At 37.2% G+C, this 26317-nt stretch overlaps 1 protein-coding gene across 1 annotated transcript in view; it reads right to left on the bottom strand.

Annotated features, from left to right (window-relative positions):
* Positions 1-26317, bottom strand: part of CDK14 (cyclin dependent kinase 14) — a 687166-nt gene that overhangs the window by 448410 nt on the left and 212439 nt on the right. Inside the window, exon 5 of the mRNA XM_010587282.3 lies at positions 9976-10055. Within this exon, the coding sequence (XP_010585584.1) occupies positions 9976-10055 (80 nt within the window). The remainder of the gene's footprint in view (positions 1-9975; positions 10056-26317) is intronic.

The following is a 26317-nucleotide window of genomic DNA, read 5'->3' as shown; positions in this document are numbered from 1 at the left end:
TCCTCAACGAAGGGTCAAAGTCCATTCAATGGGGAAGAAACAGTCTCTTTAATGAATGGCTGTTTTTAAAACTGGATATCCATATGCAGAAAAATGAATCAGGATCCACACCTCACACTGTGCACAAAAACTAACTCAAAAATGGATCAAAGACCTAAATATTAAAGCTAAAACTATAAAGTTCCTGGAAGATAACATAGGGACAAAACTAGGGGACCTAATTTTCAGCATTAATAGTCTATCAAACACAACAAAAAATGCACGAATGACAGAAGACAAATTAGATAACTGGGACCTCCTAAAAATTAAATACTCATGCTATCAAAAGACTTTACAAAGAGAGTAAAAAGAGAAACTACAGACTGGAAAAAATTTTTGGCAATGATATATTTGATAAGGGTTTAATCTCTAAAATATATAGAAAACTTCAACAACTCAACAATAAAAAGACAATCCAATCAAAAAATGGGCAAAGGACATGAGCAGACACTTCACCAAAGGGGACATTCAGGCGACCAACAAATAGATGAAAAGATGCTCACAACCATTAGCCATTAAAACCAAAAGAAAGGTGCTGCCATCCAGTTGATTTCAACTCATAATGACCCTATAGGACAGAGAACTGCCCCACAGGATTTTTGAGGAGCTGATGGATTCGAACTCCCAAACTTTTGATTAGCAGCTGAGCTCTTAACCATTGTGCCACCAGGGCTCCATTACAGAGATACAAATCAAAACTACTATGACATACCATCTTACTCCTACAAAAATGGTAATGATTGAAAGAAAACAACAAATGCTGATGAGGTTGTGGGGAGAGTAGAACTTATACATCACTGACGGGATTGTAAAATGCTATGGAAAATGGTACGGTGCTTCCTCAAAAAGCTAGAAATAGAAATACCTTATGATCCAGCAATCCCACCCCTAGGTACATATATCCAACAGATATTAGAGCAGTGAAACAAGCAGACACATGCTTGCCTATGTTCACTGCATTATTCACAATAGCAAAAAGATGGAAACAACGTAAGTGCTCTAGTTCTAGCATTTCTTTCTCTATCAATGAATGAATGGATGAACAAATTGTGGTACATACATTAAAAGAAATACTATGCAACCATAAAGAATAATGAGTCTGTGAAACATAACATGGATGAATCTGGGGGATGTTATCGTGAGTGAAATAGGTCAATCACAAAAAGGGAAATATTGTATGGTCCCATTATTATAACAAGTCAAGAACAGATAAAAACACAGGAAACAAAGCTCTTCAATGGTTACCAGGGATAGGAAAGAGAGGGAAGGAGAATTGCTAGATAGTAGACACTTGTTACTGTTGGTGATGGGAAAGGCAATCCCAAATATGCATGAAGTCAGCATAACTTTGCCAAGATAAGACACAAAGAGGCACATGAGCAAAAGGGACAATTTCAGTAAATGCTATAAAATATACAACTTTGCAACAGTTAAAAACAACCAAAAACCATGTGCATAGTTACACAGGTAGCTATGGCTGCATATATCTGTAGAGGAAGTCATATGCAAGTAAATGTATGTATATGTTTAGGCGTATTTGTAGGCATATGTGTATACATGTTTGTGCTGCATATATATCCACATACATAACAAACCACATACGGGGCACAGTTACGGAGGCTTCCTAGCCATATCCAAATAACTCATGGGATTGGTTTACAGGATCAAAGGGCTTGGGACCACACTCTTGGAGGACAACTTAGTCAACTGACATAACATAGTTCACAAAGGTAATGTTGTACATCCTAGTTTGGTGAGTAGTGTCTGGGGTCTTAAAAGCTTGCGAGTAGCTATCTAAGATACAACTACTGGTCTCTACCCGTATAGAGAAAAAGAGAATGAAGGAAATCAAAGGCACAAAGAAGAAACTAATTCACGGAACTAATGGCCCACATGAACCACAGCCTCTTCTAACTTGAGACCAGAAGAACTAGATGGTGCCTGGCTACCACTACTGACTGTTCTGACCAGGGACACAACAGAAATGTCTAAAACCCAAATCAACCACTACAAAAAGCCAGTATGACACTGTTTTTGAATCTAAGAATGTCTAGGTACAAGATCTAACTCCTTAGACAAGTCATCTACCCTCTTTGAGCCTCAATTCCATACCCATAATATAAATCTTATAAATACAAAGTTTATTAAAAAAAAAAAATACCCTTCAAAGATTCAATTATATATAACAGCCCTTTCAAAATCTATGCAATCAGAAGCTATTTCTCTCTATGGCACAATTTTTGTACTCATTCAAGATCAAAATCATTGATATTTCTTTCTCCTTAATCATTTATGGAAACGCTGGTGGTGTAGTGGTTAAGTGCTACAGCTGCTAACCAAAAGGCAGGCAGTTCAAATCCACCAAATGCTCCCTGGAAACCCTGTGAGTCGGAATTTACTTGACGGCAACCGGTCTGGTTTTTTAATTGGTTAATCATTTATAATCAATAATTCACCTTTTTTTTGTGTGTGAATTATTGGTTATAAATGATTAACCAATTAAATAATTCACCTTTTGTTTTTTGTGAATTATTGGTTATAAATGATTAACCAATTAAATAATTCACCTTTTTTTTTGTGAATTATTGGTTATAAATGATTAACCAATTAAATAATTCACCTTTTTTTGTGTGTGAATTATTGGTTATAAATGATTAACCAATTAAATAATTCACCTTTTTTTTGTGTGAATTATTGGTTATAAATGATTAACCAATTAAATAATTCACCTTTTGTTTTTTGTGAATTATTGGTTATAAATGATTAACCAATTAAATAATTCACCTTTTTTTGTGTGTGAATTATTGGTTATAAATGATTAACCAATTAAATAATTCACCTTTTTTGTGTGTGAATTATTGGTTATAAATGATTAACCAATTAAATAATTCACCTTTTTTTTGTGTGAATTATTGGTTATAAATGATTAACCAATTAAATAATTCACCTTTTTTTTTTTTGAATTATTGGTTATAAATGATTAACCAATTAAAAAACCAGACCCGTTGCCGTCAAGTAAATTCCGACTCACAGGGTTTCCAGGGAGCATTTGGTGGATTCGAACTGCCTGCCTTTTGGTTAGCAGCTGTAGCACTTAACCACTACACCACCAGCGTTTCCATAAATGATTAAGGAGAAAGAAATATCAATGATTTTGATCTTGAATGAGTACAAAAATTGTGCCATAGAGAGAAATAGCTTCTGATTGCATAGATTTTGAAAGGGCTGTTATATATAATTGAATCTTTGAAGGGTATTTTTTTTTTTTTAATAAACTTTGTATTTATAAGATTTATATTATGGGTATGGAATTGAGGCTCAAAGAGGGTAGATGACTTGTCTAAGGAGTTAGATCTTGTACCTAGACATTCTTAGATTCAAAAACAGTGTCATACTGGCTTTTTGTAGTGGTTGATTTGGGTTTTAGACATTTCTGTTGTGTCCCTGGTCAGAACAGTCAGTAGTGGTAGCCAGGCACCATCTAGTTCTTCTGGTCTCAAGTTAGAAGAGGCTGTGGTTCATGTGGGCCATTAGTTCCGTGAATTAGTTTCTTCTTTGTGCCTTTGATTTCCTTCATTCTCTTTTTCTCTATACGGGTAGAGACCAATAGTTGTATCTTAGATAGCTACTCGCAAGCTTTTAAGACCCCAGACACTACTCACCAAACTAGGATGTACAACATTACCTTTGTGAACTATGTTATGTCAGTTGACTAAGTTGTCCTCCAAGAGTGTGGTCCCAAGCCCTTTGATCTAGTTCTAGCATTTCTTTCTCTACCACATACTCATTTTTTTTGTTTTTGTTTTTCTTTTTTGTCATTTGCCTTCCAAAAAACCCAAGCCCTTGTTATTTCAAAACTAACACTAATTTGAATGACTGATTTATTGGCTTCCAGGTTCTTACTGGAAATCCTGGTGGTGTAGTGACTAAGAGCTATGACTGCTAACCAAAAGGCCGGCAGTTTGAACCCACTAGGTGGGACAGTTCTACTCCGTCCTATAGGGACACTGTGAGTTGGAATCGACTCAATGGCAATAGTAATGGGAGGTTCCTCCTTATGTAATCTATATCATAAGATCCATCTTCACATACATCCATCTCAAAAGTTGTTGCAGTTCTTCAATCTCAAACAAAAGTGTCCAGCATTCTAAGACACAACGGCAGTCCACAGACAGCTCCTAAGCTCAACTCAAGGCTTATTATGAAGTCGTGTTGCCAAGCAGACTAGCCACCAGTGTGCCAAGGATGAGCCCTGGACATCCATGGGGCCACCATTCACTACATTCTCTGCTCATCTGTTGACCTTGATACCCACCCCATAATGTGCCCAAGGGTCCAGCCTCATACCTTGTCAGTGTGAGCAGACAGATCACCAATAACTTCAATTTGATCCTACCTGTTTGTTCCCTTGAATCTCCCACTGATGGACCCACCTGTCACACTGGATCCTATGCCATTATGAGCTTGCTCTTAACCTTGAACCTGGGCTAGTGCCAACAGCAGGGTTAAACAGCAGGGTTAGGTTAGTTAATCTCAGTGCATACTACAAATGCTAGGAGGCATGTCTATTGCCCAGTTTCATATTTCTCCTGCTTCTCTGTTGGCCCAGCATCTCTAAGGTCCTCTCCTACTCCTTCACATCAGAGTCAACCATAATCTAATTCAACAGCTCTCTTAACCTTGCCTTCCTCCATACCTCAATAGGAACCCACTATTTCATCTCAGCTAATGATTTCCCATGCCACCAAACCCAATGCGCTCTTTACATAACAAATATTTTATAAAACTGACCTTATGATTATGAAATGAAATTCATACATAAGACCTACACACACACATAATTCAAAAACTTAAGTATATGTGTGTGTATATGTATAGATATATATGCACACACATATGTATGTAACAAAAACACATTCTGACTCATAGTAACCCCATCTGACAGAGCAGAATTGCCCCAGGGGGTTTCCAAGGCTATAATCTTTACAGAAGCAGACTGCCATATCTTTTTCCCATGGAGTGGCTGGTGGGTTCGAACCACCGGCCTTTCGGTTAGCACCTGAGTGCTTAATCACTACACAAACTGGGCATCCTTGCAGATGACACAAACTTGTTTGCTGAGAGTGAAGAGGACTTGAAGGACCTAGTGATAAGGATCAAAGACTATGGCCTTTAGTGTAGATTGTACCTCAACATAAGGACAACAAAAATCCTCACAACTGGATCAATAAGCAATATCATGATAAATGGAGAAAACATTGAAGTTGTCAAGAATTTAATTTTACTTGGATCCACAATCAATGCTCATGGAAGCAGCAGTCAAAAAATCAAAAGACATATTGTATTGGGGAAATCTGCTACAAAAGACTGCTTTAAAGTGTTAAAAAGCAAAGACGTCACTTTGAGGACTAAAGCGTGCCTAACCCAAGACCTAGCATATTTAATCACCCATATGCATGCTAAAGCTGGACAATGAGTAAGGAAGACCAAAGGAGAACCGATGCCTTTGAATTATGGTGCTGGCAAAGAATACTGAATACACCATGGACTACCAGAAGAATGAACAAATCTGTCTTGGAAGAAGTACGTTCAGAATATTTCTCAGAAGGCAGGATAGTGAGACTTGGTCTCATGTACTTTGGACATGTTATCAGGACAGTTCAGTTCCTGGAGAAGGACCTAATGCTTGGTAAAGTAGAGGGTCAGTGAAAAAGAGGAAGACCTTCAACAAGATGGACTGACACAGTGGCTGCAACAATGAGTTCAAATGTACCAATGATTGTGAAGATAGTGAAGGACTGAGCAGTGTTTTGTTCCATTGTACATAGGGTCACTGTGAGCTGGAACTGACTGGGTGGCACCTAACAACAACATACACCTACTTCTCACTTACTATCTCATTATCCAACATTGAACATTTACGAAAACAGTAAAAAATCTACTATTTCACTATTTTGCACGTTAACAACGTGCATCTGGCAGTAAATGCCAAGGCATAAGGTAACAATAACACTGGCTATGATAGTTAAGGTATGTTTCAACTTGGCTGGGCCATGATTCTCAGTGCTTTAGCAATTATGCAATGATGTAATTTCATAGTTATGTGATGATGTAGCCATCCTCCATTTTGTGATCTGATGTAGTCATCCTTCATTTTTGCATAACTCTGCTTTTCACATAATGACCTGGTCGGTACGTGAGAAGTGAGTGTATGTACATATATAACTTCGAAAATAATATATCCATGTGTAACTAAAATACAAAAGAAATAAAAAAGAAAGTAATTTATAATAAAATCGTATGTTTTGCGATATAGTCAGCCACATCTACACTGAAAGACATAATGAAGAGTGGTGTTCCCATCTATACACAGAATTAGCATGAATACAACCAGTACAAACACAGACTGATCCTGTATTATGTTAGTAACTTAAATTACACAAGCAGTATCCATATCAGTTACGTAATTTTCCAGAGGTATGAAAAAGTTGTAGTAAAGTTTAAACAAACAAAACACAATTTTCCCTTGATTTACACTGTAGTAGTCTTCCTGGGGGAAAAGAAAAGTTGTTTTTTTTTTTTTGCTTTAGTCTTCCTGGTAGCATAGTGGTTAAGAACTTGGCTGCTAACCAAAAGGTCAGCAATTGGAATCCACCAGCCATTCCTTGGAAACCCTATGGGGCAGTTCTACTCTATCCTATGTGGTTGCTATAAGCTGGAATCAACTCGACGGCAGTGGGCGTGGTTTTTTTTTGGTTTAGTACTCCTGGAAAATCTGGTTCATATTAAATCTGTACAGAGCATACTTTGTGTTTATCCGTGAGATAGCTGGGTTAGGCTCAGATGAATATAAAGAGATTTTTCACCTACATGAATGCCAATAGGACATTCAAAAGGCTTGTGGGGCATGAGACAATTATTCATTGTATTAGAGAAGGCGTTGGCAATTTTTCTCTGTAAAGGGCCAGACAGTAAATACTTTTGGTTTTGCAGGCCATCAGTACTCTGTGAAGGCAGCCAAAAACAACAGATAAATGAGTGGAGATGGCTGTGCTCTAAAAAAATTTTATTTACAAAAACAGGCAGCAGGCCCTGGGCTACAGTTGGCCAACCTGTGAATTAGGGCATGTCGTGTATTACAGAATGCCCAGTTCTCATACCCTAAGTGACAGATGTGCTGTCCAATCACTATGATGAAAAAACACCTCCTATGGAGCAATTAGAAACCCTGGTGGTGCAGTGGCTAAGTGTTACAGCTTCTAACCAAAAGGTCAGCAGTTCGAATCCACAGGGTGCTCCTTGGAAACTTTATGGGGCAGTTCTACTCTGTCCTACAGAGTCACTATGAGTAGAAATCAACTCGATGGCAACGGGTTTGTTTTGTTTTGTTTTGTTTTAATGGAGCAATTACCACTCCACCTTTCCACCTTCAAACATTAAGAACTTCTACTCTGAACTATTTTCCTTCAGTGCACTTGGCAAAGACATAGAACTTTCTGATATCTGCAACTTTTCTGTATCAGTTTAGAACGCACCTTCCCCCTCAATCTACCCTTTCTTGTTTATTTATCTTATGACTAATTTAAGGCCCAGCTGACACCTTACCTCCCCCTTCACCAAAAGATGAATTTCTTTCTCTACCATATAGTCATTTTTTCTGTCATTATGTTTTACGGCCTTGATATGACAGCTCGTCTTATCCTTCAACTTATTACGTTCTATCTCCCACGTAGAAGACAAGTTCCTTGAGGACAGAGACTATACCTAATACCGTCTTATCTACAGAATCTGGCTAAATGACTTTCATTAAGTCACTCACAAATATTATAGTGATTACCATGATGGGTGCTGAGGATACAGCAGTGAACAACCAGACAAAGTCCTTATGCTTACTAAGATTATTACTAATAGGGAGGAGAGAAAATATTTCTCATTGCAATAAGAACTATAAATGAAATAAACAGAGTGGTGACATACCAAGTAAAGGAGGGAAACATGATGCTCAGATGTTATTTTAGAAATAGAAATATAGCCACAGGAAACTTCTCTAAAGAGGAGATATTTGAATTGACACCTGACATATGAGAAGGGAGGCAGGGAAGACCATTCTAGCCAGGGGAAAGAGCATGCGTAAAAAAAAAATCTTGAGACAGGAAATTCTATGGTATGTTTGAGAAAAAGTAGGTCATACTGAACTTGACAATGTTTTAAATAATTAGGGAAGTGAAATAATATGATTTAGGCTCTTAAAATGATTATACTGGTTAAAGCATGAAGAAGGGATAATTAGGGAAGGTAAGAGAACAGGGAGTCTAATTAAGAAGCCACTGTAGAAGCGCAAGCAAAAAGTGACAACACCCTGGCCCTGGGGGTTGCAGTAAAGAGACAGAAAATGGACAGATTTAAGATATATTTAAATGAAGTAACCAATAGGAATTGTTCATGGGCTAGGTTTACAGAGGGGAAGAAATAGGTGCTTCCATTACTAATATGAGGAGAAAATGGTTTAGGTTGCAGTGGGGGAACATGAGATCTATTTTGGGTGTATTATAACTGAGATGAATGTTATATATTAATTAATTTTCCATGTTGAACCAGCATTGCATTCCTAAAATAAACCTCAATTGCTTGTGATTTATTATCCATTTTATATAGTGCTGGATTCAAGAGGAGATGCCAAGAAGTCACATGGATATACAAGAACTGAGACAGAAACATTTTAGCTAAAGAGATACATGTGTAGGTCATCGGCTCATAGCTGTTTGATAAAGTCACCTACAAAAGACTTCTGATAAAGAAAAGAAGACTGTGCCTGTCCTAAAATTGCCTAGAAAAAAAGTGAAAAACCTTGCTACTTGGAAAAGCTGGTGTCACAAAAGAGAATGTTTCAACCATGTACAGTCTGCTAAAAGGTTGAGTAAAATAAAGACACGGAAGTGTCTATTGATCTGGCAATAGGGAAGTCACTGGTAAAGTTGGTAAGAACAATTTCATCTAAATAGGAAAAATGGAAATCAAACTGAAGTGAAATGAAAAGGAGAATGAGAGATGAGAAAGTGAAAGCAGAAAGGAGACTTCTTCAAAATATTAACTGTCAGTCATAATGATGGTTTAGTGGTAAACTCAGTAATACCTTGATAATACTCTAATATTTATCTTGTTGTGATTCCTTCAATGCAAAAATAAACTGAAATCTTATGTCAAGATAATTTGTACTTTTAAAAATGTAGTAGAAGAAAAGTTACTGATACTGAAATTTCCAAAATGCTTATTAATAAGGTCCCACTAATAAAAGAAAATATTTTATTCTTTTGGAGCAGAGAAACTTTTCTAGGCAGCAAGTAACAGAGCAACAGATAGAGCAATCTTATTCCACAAAATCTAAAAACATATATAACAAACGCCTACATTATAAAAGAAATTTTTAGAAATATGACAGAGTAGAAGAAAATATTGTAACATAAATGGCCCTAAAATATAGTGTCTATAAATCAATAATTAAGAAAAGCCAACATAAAAATATATAAAGGCTAGGAACAAACAAATAAGAAGAAATACAAATGACTAATAAGATAGCATAATCCCCCATTTTTATGGACTTCCCTTAAAAGTTAAGAACAAAGAATAATGTTAGATCAATGCTTCTAGGAGCTATGCAAATAAAATCAGACATACAAATTCCTAGATTACCTACTGATGCTGTCATCAACAATACACAGCACTTACCCCACATATGAGTATACAGAGCAGTAGTCTTATTTAACATGATGTATCACATGACTACAAGAGGTATTGCTTTTTAGATTTCAGTGTATGCATTCCAATGAGAGATAAAATCATGTAATTTTTAAACTCAGCAAATCCAGATGTGTATAATATTTATACAGCAAAAGGCACCATGTAACCACAAAGACAAAGATAAGAATAAATGCCTACCTTCCCTGATAGCTGTGAAAGGTGTGCCTTCTTCTTCCTGCAGCCTGATCACCTTCAGGGCTACCAATTTCCCATTGACCCTGGAAGAAAACAAAGGAGAAGCAAATTAGTGAAAATATGTTCCTATTATGGTTTTAATTATCTTCTTTACAAATTATATTTTATACGCTTTCACACTGCAAATGTCAGAGACTCAATTACGCCATCAGAGCAAGATAAATTTCAGTAAGGTTGGGAATTCGACATCATAATAAGTATTCACATTTTAAATATTCACACTTGCATAGTCCAAGATTTAACTGCAGTTTTCTATGATTCACCCTATGTTCCTTCCAGAATGAAACTAACCCAGTGCCGTAGAGTCGATTCCAGGAAACTAGAGCTTAAAAAAAAAAAAAATCAGCATGCTTCTCCAACTATTCTCAGATTAACTTAAAATCAAGCAATCAGGATAACTCTCTCTTGTTTCCCCAATACAGTGTTGTTCCTTCTTTATTTCATTTGCTGAAATGTCTTTGTCTTCCTGTCTTTAGTTTGAGGGCATTTGATCCCGAAGAACAAACACTTGACACTCAGTCCTCTCTCTCCTCTTTATCTTAAGATCACCCATTTCCCTTTGGTCCTCCTTTTTTTTTTCCCTAGAGTCTCCTAAATTTAGATTTGGTCTGGTTGGGTTTATATTATGAAAACAAAAGTTATGAATATTTTTCCATCATTAGACCTATCCAAAACAAATGGTTTTTCCAGGCGTACTCTAAGTGTGTATCAGCTCTTATTAAATGTAAGATTATGCTATGGAGGTAACTGTTATTCAGAGTCAATTCTGTCAACAATCGAAGACATGACCATATTGGTCTTCTCCTTGAGTACTCTATTTTCTACCTTTGCTGGGCCTAGCAACATATTTTTTTCGGTCAGTTGATTAGTTTAATTAAAATAGGTTAAAAAAAAGCACACATTAAAAATCTAAAAGGTACAACATATTTGATAAAAAGTAAACGTCCCTGCCACATACTCTTTAACCATCCACCTCCGTTCTTTTGAGGTTACCACTAACCATTATTCATGTATACTTTTAGAAAATATATATATATTAAAACAAAAATGTTCTTATATCATGAGAGTACATTAAATATTGTTTTCACCACTGAAGAATATATTTTGGTGACTTACTTATAAATTTAATAATACCTATATTTTCAATTGCTTCATATGCATGCGAAAGCTGGACAATGAATAAGGAAGACCAAAGAAAAATTGATGCCTTTGAATAGTGGTGTTGGAAAAGAATATTAAATACACCATGGACTGCTAGAAGAATAAACAAATCTGTCTTGGAGGAAGTATGTTCAGAACTTTCCTTAGAAGCGAGGATGGCGAGACTTCGTCTCACATCCTTTGGACTTGTTATCAGCACAGGCCAGTCCCTGGAGAAGGGCATCATGCTTGGTAAAGCAGAGAGTCAGTAAAAAAGAGGAAGACCCTCAGCGCGATGGGTGACACAGTGGCTGCAACAATGGGCTCAATCTGATTGGTCAAAAATGTTTCTTATTGTAATTTAATTGCTGCAAAAAGGCTTTTAGAGACTAAAGAACCAGCAAAGGAGAACTCACGTGGCCCAAAGAACCCAGTGCCTATATCTGAAATAATCTGAATTTCTTTTTAAAAATTACATCTAATTGGACTATTTTTGCCCAAAAAACTGCCACAGCCACAAAACCCGAAAGGCCAAGCAGCTGATCATGGCCCAGCTGTCTGAGGGCTTTCCTCATGGAACTGACTGTTGAAATACATTGGTTATAGCCATTGGATAAGGGCATCTGATTATATAACTTTACAATATGCCAGTTTCTTCAAAAGTAGGTGTTGTTTTATTATTTTTTCTTTTGTTTCAGCCGGGAGGAAAAGCCTGCTGCTTTTTGCTCTGCAACTCCTGTCTCCTGGGTTCATTACCTTGATTTTTCTAATCCTGATTGTGTTCTGGGTACCCAGGTGCAGGCAAAAAATTAATATGCACATGGGGTTCAGCTGGAGCTGTACCTTGCACTCTTCACTTGTCCTTTAGGACTACAGGAGGCCTTTGGCAGGGCTGGAGGCTGAGACTCAGTCACTGCTGACATCTGCATGGATTTTTCGCAGCCCAGTTGAGCTCATCACTGGCTCCCCGAGGAGGCAGTAACTGATTCCAGGAACTGCTTGGAATTTTCCCTTCATTTACAGATATTTTCCCCTCACCCATAAAAACAACACATAAGCCTCTTCCCACAAAGCTTTTCCATCTCCCTTGCGAACGTTAACTTCTGCGTACCCTGAACTGCATTTTGGAAGGCAGGACCTCATGTTTCTGAAGGTATATACTTAAAACATGCTCTCAGACCACATAACTATAATTGCCCTGTAACACACTGAGAGAAGACAAACATAATTGAACCAACACTCTTTAAATAAACTAAAGATGGAATCCCTAGAAGTCATCTCATGGATTATCTAATTTGCATTATTTTCATCATGAAAAAAGCATATTTTTAACAAACATTTTATATCACAGCTGCTTATAAGAACACGTTCCAGTTTCACAGAATTGTGATTCTCAGGCATAATTCACCATGAATTCAATCTCCAAGTATTAGTTTCTTATGTCCACAAAAATCACAACAGTTAGTGGCATTGAGATTTTATGTAATACATTCACATGAAACTTAAAATTGACTTAAAATTCATTCTAGAATATAAGCTCCAGGAGGAAAGGGACACTTTTTTCTCTTCTATTCACTGATGTATGCTTAATGTCTGGACCCAGCTGACCCTAGAGAAGCCTCTCAAAATATTTCATTGAATATTGACACTGTTAAGATATGGGCATTTTGCTCCTTGTGTCTATAAAACTAAGTCATGAATAAAGTATATAAATTATTGGTTCCAAAAATTTCAGAAATTCCAAAATTATAAATCTTTCAACATCTTATTTTCTGTTTCCTTTAAATATTTCATTTCCTTTGTTCAAATTAAAGATGTAGTTGCTTTGTTTTTGAAGCATGCAGATATAGCAGTTTCCATTTCTTTCAAGTTGTACAATTTATAGAATGCTTTATTAACCTTCTTGCATGCAACAGACATGTTTTACAACACTCACTATCTTTTAATAACCTGAGCACAGACCACTAATCAGCATCTCCCTCTTCTCCAATTGCTTCATTGGTTTCCCACTAAGAATCATATTGATTATCAAATTGCTCTTTTAACCTAAGAGTCGTCGTGACTTTCTCTTCTCTGAATTTCTTAATGTAGTTTTTCTCTACATGTCTAGACACTCTTCAACTACGAGATTCATCCTCAGTTTTTAAAGCCTAGTAAAATGTGAAGTCACTGGTTTCTTTCACCTTTGGAAAAGATAACTTTGGAAAAAATAACATTTTCCAAACATGAGTATGGGGACTGAAATAGGTGAAATATCAAAGTTACTAACTCATTAAAAAAAACTCAGTTTTTAAAGGCTTAAAAGAGGGTATCTATTATTCCATGAAAAAAAAAAAATACTGTATCTTCTATTTAGCTCGTGGGTTTAAGCTATTTTATCAAAGGTTCAAAGCACGTAATTCAAACACTGATTTAAGTAACTTAAAATGATTATAAATTTCATATTGAATCAATAAATTAGAGCTGTTTACAGGAAAACATTGAAGATTCTTCCTCTTTATCAAGTTGTATTAATTAAATCAAAGGCTAATGAAGAGGAGGCAATCAAGGCTTGATTGCCAATGCAGGTAAATAACGTGGTAGGAAAATAAATTGTGCTACTATCACCACAGAATCTTTTACTGGAGATAATGTATTGCTAAATCTGCTCCCTACCTGCTCTATGTTGTACAGTGTGCAATTTTTAATTCAGTGATTCTTTGCTATTCTGTTCTGCTGCTCTCAGCCTCAGAAGAATGACCTTGGCCTGACTACGAGGCTTGCTTCATCCCTCTAACTAAGATTCCTGCCCAAGGATGACTGACTCAGTGTTCTAGTCTGCTCACACAGGACAAGCTGTCAAGTGCAGCATGAGGGAGAGCCGGGGGAATTTCCCTGAGTGGACTCATCCATACGCGGAGACACAGGGGGTGGGTGTGACTGGGCAGAGCCATGGTGAAGTGGGTTCAGGCTTTCAGGTGGATTCTAGCCACAAATCCAAATTCCCGCAATGCAGAAATTCTATCCCCAATTCTGTGTGCCTGAAATTTGTTAATAAAAAATTTTCTTGTGAGAGTGAAGCAAGGCCTAGCAGTTCAAATGAGGAACACAGCCTACTCATTTGTTCATCCATTAGTTCATGTATTCATTCAACATTGCGTGAAACCTATGAAGGAGAACTTTCCAGTTAGCTCAGGGTAAAACCTACAGTTTCAAAGAGAATTTCCTCATGGACAAACAATTCTCAAAGGAAAGCCTAAAGGTTTTCCATTCCATTAGTTACCTCAAATTAATAGGATAACTTAGTACAATAAAACAAAATCACAAATATTATCTAGGTCATCTTTGAAATAGTGTCCATGTGCTAACACCTAGAAGAAATTAAGCCTAGAGAATAAAAAGGAAATTAAAGCAATATACCTAAAGAAATTTAATATACTCTGGGAAATTTAATATATTCTGCCTCTCTCTTCCATTTTGACTTTGTCTCAAGAGAAACTGGTAAGGAAAATAATACCAAGTGCAGGCAGATACAATGTTTTTTTTCCTTGCTGTCTTGGTACAGAAGCAAAAGAAGGAATTATAGACACTAGGGAAGGAATGACAAGAGCAGGCTGGAGTAAATAAAGGACAATGTATGGGCTGAATTTATAATCTAGTCTAATTTATTAAAAATATTAGAGAGATTACATTAATAATGTTTCTTTCCTAAGTTCTTCTTAAGACACTAGTTAAAGTGCTGAATATACTGTATTACTTACACATTTCAAAACTTGAAGACTTAACTAAATCACTATGGCCTTGCTATTTTCATCTGAATTCAACTTTTTTAGATTATTCAGGTGTGAGAAATCATTCTAATACTATTTAACCCGTGCTATTAAAAAAAAAAAAATTTTTTTTTTTTTTATTCCAGAATATCCTAAAAGTGCTACCTAGCATACTTTTTCTGGAAAAATAAATTATAATTTAAAAGTAATCCATCAGTAATTACACCTTATCCTAATCTTTATCAAAATAATTTAAAGAGAGAAATGGAAGAAGACCAATGGCTCATTTCTGCTAAATAAACTTCTCTTTTTTAAAGGAAATCCAAAGATTAAGAAAAGAATAGTGTAACAGCTATTAGGGTGTGGCTAACAATGCAAAAAGTCTGAAGATTTAAAGCAATGAAATTACATAGAGCAAAAGGTATATTCAATCAACAATTACCTGTAAAACCAAATGACTGCTACAAAAGCATAATTTATCACCATCAAAGTGTTATCAAATGTACAAACTCATAATACTTTGAAATATAGTATCAGAATGACATATAATGGTCATGGGATAAAACGTAAGAGAATTATGCACACTGCAACAATTTTAAACCAGCCATCTTTTTTATCTTTCCAAAAATAAAATCTATTAACAAAGGATTTCAGTCTTATTTACCTTGCCAAAAGGTGAGGTGGTTAAGCACTTGACTGCTAACTGAAAGGTCAGCAGTTCAAACCCACAAGATGATCCATGGGAGAAAGATGTGGCAATCTGCTTCTGTAAAGATTACAGCCTTGGAAACTCCATGAGGCAGTTCTACTTTGTCCTATAGGGTCGCTATGAGTCCGAATCGACTCGAAGGCAAACAACAATATTGCCTTGCAAGTAGAAGTAACCTCAGTGATTATTCAGGCTCCTCAGTAGAAAAAAGATTCTTACTAACTTGACTGCCTATAAGTTATCTTTGTACTCTCACAGCCTGGAAAAAAGTAGAGCTTCAAAAGATGTTGGTAGAACTCAAACTCCTCGAAGATACCCCAAATTAGTTCCTCCTTATGTTGAACCAAAATCTGCTTCCTGTAATTTTTACTTTGATTCAAGTTCCACATCCACAAAGGCTAAACTAAATTCTCTCTCACAAGCCTTTCATTTAATTAAGTTTTGATATCAACATCCCATCCTTCATTCAACAAATATTTACAGACTATGACCTGCCTGCTTCTGTGCGGGCTAGTCAAGGAGACAAAAAACACGTAACTACAAAGACAACCAAGACATGTCAAAGAGAATCAAAAGTCCCCCACTTGTCAACAATGGGACACTTTGAGTAGCACTAAAAATAATAACAAATAAAAAAATATCAATTATGTTTAAATCATAAGTTCATAATGATACTAAAAAATTTACTGGTCATATCTGGAGGATTCTATTCCGTCTCATTATTTTTAAATCTATAAGTAAATAGAATAAATCAAGCATTTATTTTCCCTCTCCTTATACAAATTACTTCAGTATAACCAAGTAGTTGATAATGAAGTTTCTCTTTATGGATGCACTGCCATGAAAAAGGAATGACAGAGTTTGAATATGACTGTTTTCCTAACCATAATCACTTAATGGGTTATCAAAGACTGCTTTAAAAAAAAAAAAAACCTACCAGATATTATGTGCCTCCTAAAGAAAAGACCATCCCACGCTATGGAATAAATCCCATCTGAATCTGACCATGTCTGTATCTACTTATACCCTTTCAAGATCTAATTATTTTCTGCTTCAAATTTTTTGTTGATACCATGTGTTTTCATTAATGTAAGCATGCTGAATCATTGAGTGATGCTGATTTTTTGGTAAGTAGCATAGTTTTTTGTTTTTTTTTTACCCCCACCAACAATCTTACCCTCAGAGTCCCAAGGGACATTTGTTGTACCACTAATTCTACACCCGGACAGCCCTAGAGTTCAGAGGGACATATGGTGTCCCAAAGAAAATTTTTCAAAATTTCTATGTTTCCTACCAAAACTGCACATGCCTCATACAACACCCTGTAGAAACAGTGATTAGCGCACACCCATTTTTCTCGTTTCGAACAGTTAAAAGGCCCCTGCCTTGCAGCAGCATGCACTGTCAATGGGAAAGCAGCTTCCCAATGAACCTGAGAGGCAGAAAAAGTGAATGGGTGACTGTGTATCCCAAAAGTCATGAAAGGGTTATTAAAAGACTTAAAGGTACATTTTAAGTAACTCCATTGGGATACAATTAGAAAAATTCAGGCTACAGGAAACTCTATAGGATAAATGACTGTTTTTTCACCAAGTAAACTCAAAGAAAAAAAGAGATTCCAACTCACAACAACCTGTAAGACAAAGTAAACTGCCCCTGGACTAAAATCTTTACAGGAGCAGATAGCCAGGTTTTTATTTTCTGCAGAACAGCTAGTGGGTTCAAATGGCTAATCTTTCAGTTAGCAGCTGAGTACTTAACCATTGCCACCAGAGCGCCTTTGAAACAGACATACCTAACTGCAATTAAATGCAATATATAGACCTAATTTTATCTTGATTCAAACAAATTATATTTTAACAGCGACAATATATTTGCTATTAAAAATCTGTTACTTTTTTAAGATTTAAAAATGGTGTTCTGGTGATTTTTTTTTCAGAGTCCTTATCCTTTAAAGGATAAACGTACTATGAAATAATATGATGTTTGGGGTTTGTTTCAAAACAGTGGAGAAGGTATGTAGATGAAACAAGATTAGCCGTAAGTTGGCAGTGTTTGAAGTTAGGTGATGAATAAGTGGGAGGTTATTATAACTATTATTTTTCCTAATTATTTTCCATAGTGAGTTCTTCAAGTAAAAAAACAATAATAATTGGGATAAATGTAAATAAGGAAAATCACAGAGTGTTATGAAAGAGATAAAGAGGGAGAGCCATTTTAGATTTTATTCAGATCAGGCAATGATTCTCTGAAAAAGTGACATTTAAGCTGAGACAAATAAGATAAATGAGTAACTAATAAGCAAAGAACATTCCAGGGAGATGGAACAACCTTTACAAAATCCCAGAGGCAGAGAATGTGATGTGTTTAACAAAAATATAAGAAAGAAAGTATGGCTGGAACTAGCGGGAAGGGGAGATGCAGGAATAGAGAGAGGGACAAGAGCCAGATCATGGAGGTCTTTATGGGTCATAGGAAGGCCTGATAAGAAACCAATGAATAATCTTAATAAAGAGAATGGCATGATTCAAAGTATGTGTCTGCAGCTCACTCAGTAGGGCATGGAGTATTGGGTGGAGGGGTACAACAGGGGGAAGAGGGAGGAAGGTCAGAAAACTGACTCAGTGGTCCAGGAGAAAGGTGGTGGCCATTCAGACAAGGGTATTAGTAAGAGCAATAGGAAAATGGAAAATATCTTCTGAAGACAGGTTCAATAGGCTGCCATGATAAATTAGGTTTTGAGTAGGGAAAGGTATAAAGGATGACTTCGAATTTTCTGACTCCAAATTTTCTGACTTGAAGCATCTAGGGATCATGGAGGTGTCATTTACTAAATTGAGAAAAACTGGAGAAGGGAGAAGTTTAGACAGAGAGTACCAAGAGTGCTGTTTGGGAAGAGTTTACTCTTGAAGTCTGAGACATCCAAGTGGAGACATAAAGGTGGCATTGGTATTTATCGGTCTGGATCTCTGTACAGAAATCTAGGCCAGGAATATAATTTTGTGAGTCACTTGGAGGACAGCAAGAGAAGTAATAACCTTAGGGGAGAGGCAATTTTCTGTTAAGGCAGAAGTAAAGAAAACAGGTAGAGACTTTGCTGACCAGAGAATAATGTTCTAGATCTAAAAGACACAGGGCAAGAGCATGAAGGATGGATGAAAGAAACAATATACGGGATATATTGAGAAAGATGGGGATTAGGTTTGAGAGATACGGTTTGATAAGGGAGTTTTATACCTTGGATAGTGCCTGGGATATAGAGTGATGTGAGCCAGAGCCAGAGGAGATTCCATTCTGACAGTCTCTCGAAAGCAGGTGGCACAGGTGCCTCAAGTCCTGGCTGCTGATCAGCTTAGCTGCTTCTATCTGCATTAGACAAGGCATGCAAGGGAGATGGGGCTCCTCTGCAGCTATTTAGAGGATTAAATGTAGAGGTTCTCAACCCTGATTACAAATTAGAATCACCTGGGGAGCTTTAACACCCACTAATGCCTGGTCCCATCCTTGATTTAATTGCTGTGGGGTGGGGCCCTAGCATCTGCATTTTTTTTTAAACACCTCAAGTGATTCAAATATGCAAAGAGGGGTGAGAACCACTGTGAGGCCTTCAGGTTCCTACATGGCCTTCTCATTGCCTCTCTTCCTTTGTTTGGTCTCTCTAACATTAAAGTCTCCTTTTTACTATAAACATTCAAAATTTTTCAACCACTTTAAGTACCTCATGGTCTGTCTTAGTTATCTAGGGCTGCTATAATAGAAATACCACAGGTGGATGGCTTTAACAGAGAGAAGTTTATTCCCTCACAGTCTAGTAGGCACAAGCCCATTCAGGGTGTCGGCTTCAGGGGGAGGCTTTCTCTCTCTCTGTGTTGGCTCTGGAGGAAGTACTTGTCATCAATCTTCCCCTGGATTAAGAGCTTCTCCGTGCAGGAACCCCAGGTCAAATGGACGTGCTCTGCTCCTGGCACTGCTTTCTCAATGGTATGAGGTCCCCCTTCTTTGCTTGCTTCCCCTTCCTTTTATCTCTTGTAAGATAAAAGGTGGTGCAGGCTACATCCCAGGGAAACTTTACGCTGGATCAGGGATGTGACCTGAACAAGGGCGTTGCATCCCACCCTAATCTTCTTCAACATAATCTACACTTGTCTCATTAACCGTAGGCAGAAATTAGGCCTTAAACACATAGGAAAATTATATCAATCACAAAATGGAGGACAACCACACAGTACTGGAAATCGTGGCCCAACCAAATTAATACACATATTTTGGGGGGACATAATTCAATCCATGACATGGTCTTAGTTGTAAATTTCTTGGTAAGTCTCAGCTGATTAATCCCCTTTGAAATGTCATTTCTGGGATGTACACAACACCAGATGTGGTCTGATAAGTGCTGAGTAAACTGGGATAGTTCAAAAACGGACCTTACACTAATGTGACTTAAGCGTGTGTTAGACTATAACAATCACAAAGCACTGTAAATTCACACTGAGCTTGCTAACAACTAAAATCTTTGAGTTGTTTTTCATGGGCCCCATAATCACACCATCTCTAACCTGCCCTATGCCTAATAACTTACTTTTTAAACAAGGTTTCAGGAGTCTGATTTGTACCTGATAAAATCCAACTCATTAGAGGCAACCAATTGTTCATGCCTCTAAAGTCTACTTTAAATTCCACTCTGGTTTAGGACATGGGCAGATATGACCCACCCTATCTTTCTACATATCCTCATTCAAAGCATAAATGAAGACACTGAACAGAACCAGATCCAGGGCAGTGATCTTTGGCACCACACTCTTTACCCCATCTATCTCTTTGGGGACTGATCATCATTATCTTCTCTTTCCCCCTGTCTCCCTTACCTCCTGTATCCCTCTGCTTTCACTTCCAAATTCTGTGATCCAATCTTTCCTCACCGTGGCCACTCGGTCAGGCCTCAGCCCCTCTGTCGCAGACCACTGCACTGACCTTCTACCTGTACTGCTGGACAATTCAGGAAAGCAGCAAAGGCTAAGTGGTGAACAAATGACTTACTATCCAAAAAAAAAAAAACCAAACCCAGTGCCCTCGAGTCGATTCCGACTCATAGCGACTCTATACTATCCAAAAGATGTTAAAAACTGCTTCTACTAGAAACCCTTCTGCTCCTGGGTACAGTTAATCTGTCTGTTATGAATCCAACACCAGCAACATCATATCATCCAAAGACCTTATCACCCTTCTCATCTATCAGAACATAATTGGTAACATTTACCAACATTTAACAATTGTTGTTGTTAGGTGCCATCAAGTCGTTTTTAACTCATGGCAACCCTATGTACAACAGAACAAAACACTGCCCAGTCCTGTACCATCCTCACAATCCTTGTTGTGCTTAAGCCCATTGTCGTAGCCACTGTGTCAATCCATCTTGTTGAGGGTCTTCCTTTTTTTCACTGACCGTCTACTTTACATGATGTCCTTCTCCAGGGACTGACCCCTCCTGACAACACGTCCAAAGTATGTGAGATGCAGTTTTGCCATCTTTGCTTCTAAAGAGTATTCTGGTTGTACTTCATCCAAGACAGATTTGTTTGTTCTTTTGGCAGTCCATGGTATATTCCATATACTTCGTCAACACCATAATTCAAAGGCATCAACTCTTCTTCTGTCTTCCTTATTCATCATTCACCTTTCACATGCATATACTATATCTACCAAAAACCCACTGCCTCTGAGTCAATTCCAACTAATAGCGACCCTATGGCCTTAGCAGAAATGCCTCACAGGGTTTTCAAGGAGCAGCTGGAGGATTCGAACTGCTGACTTTTTGGTTAGCAGCCAAGCTTTTAACCACTGCACCACCAGGGCTCCCTTAAAGCCACAGTAGTCAGCTTAACAATCTGATCAGGGAAAGAAATTAAGGTTATTTGAGCATGACATAATTTATTATTAACTCCTTTGGATCACTATTTTGCCTTCTAATATCTCATAAATCATCTGAATGAACTGTCCTAAAATTTTCCACGAGGGGGTGGGTGAAAAGAGCATGCAGGGAAAGGTCACACCATTCCCCCAGCTCTAGTTCACAAATCCATCTTCTGTGAACATTTGGACATCTTAAGGCTACTAATGCCTCTCCCATTTTTCACAGTCCCTCAAAGGTGACGGAGATGGAACAATCTCAATTCCAAGTTTCTTTAAAATTATGTGCAATAGTCATCTTTTCTCTTAAATCACAACTCCTTAGAGAACTACAATACTATTAAACTTCCTGAGATACCGAATAATTTAATTCAGTCCTGTGAATATTTGACCTGCATTTTCATCCTTGAAGCTAACTCTCCTTGGCAGCAAAGGATGTAAACAAAATAAAAGGTGAGTAATTTTACTTGTTCTCTATCACCTTTCATTCCCAGTAGCATCTTTTATGTGTGAACTACAAACAGAGCTCATCCTTGGTCTCCAATACTACTCCTACCCCCTTCCTTACTGAACTGATGTTTGGTTTTGAGAGATTTTTATTATCCATTTAGATACATTAGCCTTCCACAATTTTAGGGCCGGGGATTGTACTTCTCAGGACCTTGAAGAGAACCTCCTAGATGCAAGGAAGTATCCTGGGTATAACCAGAAGTAATCTGTATAAAGCCCTTAAAGAGATTACCTGCTGAGAGAGAAGGTAAGACAGTATCAAGCAACTACAATACATGATGAACAACGGTAAGTTTGTAAAGATCAGTAAGACAAAGTTATCGAAGCCCAGGAAGGGAAGAGTTGCTAGCATATCAAGAGAAGGCAAAGCATAGAAAAGATGACCAGGATACCCCCAAATGTAAAGGTAGTTTGTTGCACATGCACCTCAAATTACTAGACAAGGGCTATGTTGACCTGATGGGATTACACGGTTTCATAAAAACTTAAGTAAAATGTAGCTTATTATGGGGAAACTTGAAACTTACTGCATTAATTAGTTCTACAACTTTTGTACACTTGTTTCTATAAACATGTAACACCTATATGCACTTATATGTACTAAAAACTAAGAATGGAGGGATGGTGTGAAGGCAAAGAAACACCAAATAGAAAAAAAGAAGTAGTAGTTGGGATTTTTGTTTTGTTTTGTTCTTGACTAAGCCCACTTTCAAGCACACTTGTCTGGGGAAACACATTACTGAAGACTCTGAAAAAGCTGTATTTTAAATTTCCAGAGAAATCAAATTCTCTCCTTCTGAGGTCAAGTTGCCACTTCAAATAGATTCTTATCTTCAGTAGCTCTTTCTTCCCATAGAAAATGCTCTAAAAAAGCAGAGGGAAGTAGTTATACTTCTTGATGATATTAACACTTTTCCCAGTCTCTGGATTACTTACTATTTTCCTGAAAATTCTTATATATTCTATCTCCTTTTTCCTGGTTATTTCCTGGTAATGGACTTTGCATAATTTTTGAACTTCTTCCACTTGTCTATATTTTCTAACAAGTATATAAGGGGAATGAATAAAATTTAGGTCAGAGTCACTCATTCAAAAAAATTTTTTTTAATGTCTGCACCATCAAAAACACAGTAAGCCCTTGTGTTTGAGCTGGGATTAAAGGAGAGGATAAAGTCTGATGTTTAACCTTATACCATTTCAAATTTCCAGATCTGTCTTAGATATCTAGTGGTGCTATAACAGAAACAGCACAAGCCGATGGCTCTAACAAAGGGAAATTTGTTCTCTCACAGTCTAGGAGGTTAGAAGTCTGAAATCAGGGCGTCAGCTCCAGGGAAAGGCTTTCTTGCTCTGTTGGTTCTGGGGGAGGGTCCTTGTCATCAATCTTCCCCTGGTCTAGGAGCTTCTCAGCACAGGGACCCTGGGTCCAAAGGACGTGTTCCCCTCCTGGTTCTTCATTCTTGGTGGCGTGAGGTCCCCCTCTTTTCTGTTCAATTCTCTCTTTTATATCTCAAAAGAGATTGACTCATGCACTATACAACCTAATCCTGTAGATTGAGTCCTGTCTTATTAACATTACTGCCTCTAATCCTGCCTCATTAACATCATAGAGGTTGGGATTTACAATACATAGGATAATTATATCTGATCATAAAATGGAGGACAACCACATGATAATGGGAATCATGGCCTAGCCAAGTTGACACACATTTTGGGGGGACAAAATCAATCCATAACAAGGTCCAAACATGTTTAAACCACCACATGCCCATGTCTCTAGCAGAGCCATAAATGCCCCCATTCCTCTAGTAGAAGCATAAATATATGTTCAACTGCCTAAGAGAGAAGCAATGTTCCCATTCTCAGGAAAAAAAAAAAAAATCCCCAGAGAGGTTAAACGAGGCACAGTGAAAAAGCACATCACTAATCCATCACAAAGTTTTAAGGAGTCCCCAAATACTCATTGCCAAGTAGTGTTCACCACAGAGATCTCAAATTTCCTATTCAAAAATAGCCATACAATATTAAATGAAGCTTGGAACAGCATGATAAAACAATTAAAGCAGCCCTGTTGAGTCATTAAGGCAGGGGTATTTGGAGTTCAGACTATTCTGAACCAATTCTAATAAAGATTAAAAAAAAAAATTTTAAAGCCTGCAAGTTTGCGTTATAAGCATGAGAGCAAGCTAACGTGCTATGTGCTTTATTTATTTTGGTTTAACTGTGAAGGCTCTTAGAGACGGAACAAGAAAAATTATTATAAATACACGGGACTGACCAGAAGACTAGAAGACTTATATCAAGAGGATTACGGAGTGATTTTTATTTCCTCCAATAAAAATGTGTTACATTAATAATTATTTTTAAAAATGTTATTGTTACATATATTTAAAATGAAATTAGAAAATATCAGCCAAAGCCAAATTTATTTATTTTGATTTAAAAACCTTTTACAACAAAAAACTTTAGAGAACAATGCTATAATATCATGAATTACCTAAATCTAAAAGACTGCTCTCCTAAAAATAAAAGTGTCACTTAAAACCGATTGCTCATAGGAAGAGTTTCAAAGTAAAAAATTATTCAGTTAAATATAAAGTTGAAAAAAATCTACCTAGACATGTTGAAGATCAGGGTTTATACTAATTCATATATTATCAAAGAGCTGATTAGATAAAGAAAAGCCTTCTAAAAATGACTGGTATGATAAACTCAATGTTTTCAAAATCTAGCAATACAGTCAGAGTAAAAATAGTTAACCTGATTTGGAATGGAAATTACTTTATACACAGCTAGTAAGTTTAACATCAAGATAGTAGTCTTCAACCCAAAAACAGCCCAATTGTTGAATACCACTATTGTTGAAATATCTACAATGTGGCAGGCCCTAGGCCAAGTACCTCATTTACATTGTCTCATTTAATCCCTACAAGATCCCTATGAGACAGAAACTATTATTATCTCCACTTCATAAATAAAGAAATTGAGGCACAGGGTGGCTAAATAATTAGTTCTAAATCACACAACTAGGAAGTGGAGATCCACAACGTAGACGGAGAAGTCAGACTTCAAGGCCCACACACATACACCCTCTGTGGGGTAGCAATAATTAAAGCACAAACCACAGAAGAAAGGAGTGTAGTCCACACTCTCATATATGCCTCTTTCATGAGACCAAAAAAAAAAACCAAATCGATGGCCATCGAGTTGTTTCCAACTCGTATCAACCCTGTAGGACAAAGTAGAAATGTCCCATAGGGTCTCCGGGACTGTACTCTTTACAGAAGTAGACTGCCACATCTTTTTCCCACGGAGCGGCTAGTGGGTTACAACTGCCAACCTTTTGGTTAGCAGCCAAGTGCTTAACCACTGTGCCATCAGGGATCGTGCCATTCATCAGAAACAGTCTGCTTATCACAGTATTTCTTCTATCAGGCCCTCATGATCAAATGGCTCTCAAAAGCAGTGTCATTTACTCTTCCCAGTTCCTAACAATTTTTTTTTACAAATCTCAAATAAAAATATCGTAGAAATGACATTAATAAATCATATTCTAATTAAAAAAGTAATATACTCTAATGGCAGAATAACTGGAAAACACAAAAAAATTTTAAATCAACAATAACCCTACTATTCAGAGATAAGTTCTTCAATATGTATAATATACCTTCTAGACTTTCTTTCTATAAATAGATTTTTTTTTTCCAAAACTGTCATGTACCCAACTTTATATTTGGTCATCTACTTTTTTGTTCTGGTTTACTAATATATCCTTTTACTGCACTGGGTGAAAGAACAGAACAGAAAGCCTCAAGCTCCCACCAACCACACACTTACCTTTGAAGAAAAATAGCCCCAGTACTTCTTTCTTTCATAAAGTTTCATGACACCTGCACTGGTTTATTAATGAAGATAACCCTGCCAGTGAAGCAATACAGGACTGATTAAGAAACCAGTATATGAGTCTGACAACTGCATGCGGACAGGACCTATGGGGCATGTGGCCTCTGCGTTGGCCTGGCTGGAATTCCTCCCAATGGGAGTGCTCTACACCCAGCGATGGAGAAAAACCAATCAAATCATCTCCAGAACCAACTCACTAGAAATTTTACTCTATGAATCCTCATACATAATCTTAGACTTGGAAGAACTGAGACCCACAGTAATCGAATGAACAGCTGGAAAAATAGCTTCCATGGCCTGGTTGCAAATCTCCAACCCCAAGGCCATCTGTCATGGTCTCTGCTTGCCACACTTAAGGAGCCTGATC

Source organism: Loxodonta africana, chromosome 8 (genome assembly GCF_030014295.1).
Source record: "Loxodonta africana isolate mLoxAfr1 chromosome 8, mLoxAfr1.hap2, whole genome shotgun sequence".
Taxonomy (NCBI): domain Eukaryota; kingdom Metazoa; phylum Chordata; class Mammalia; order Proboscidea; family Elephantidae; genus Loxodonta; species Loxodonta africana.
Note: the sequence above shows the minus strand (reverse complement) of the source record. Positions and strands in the feature narration are given on the sequence as shown.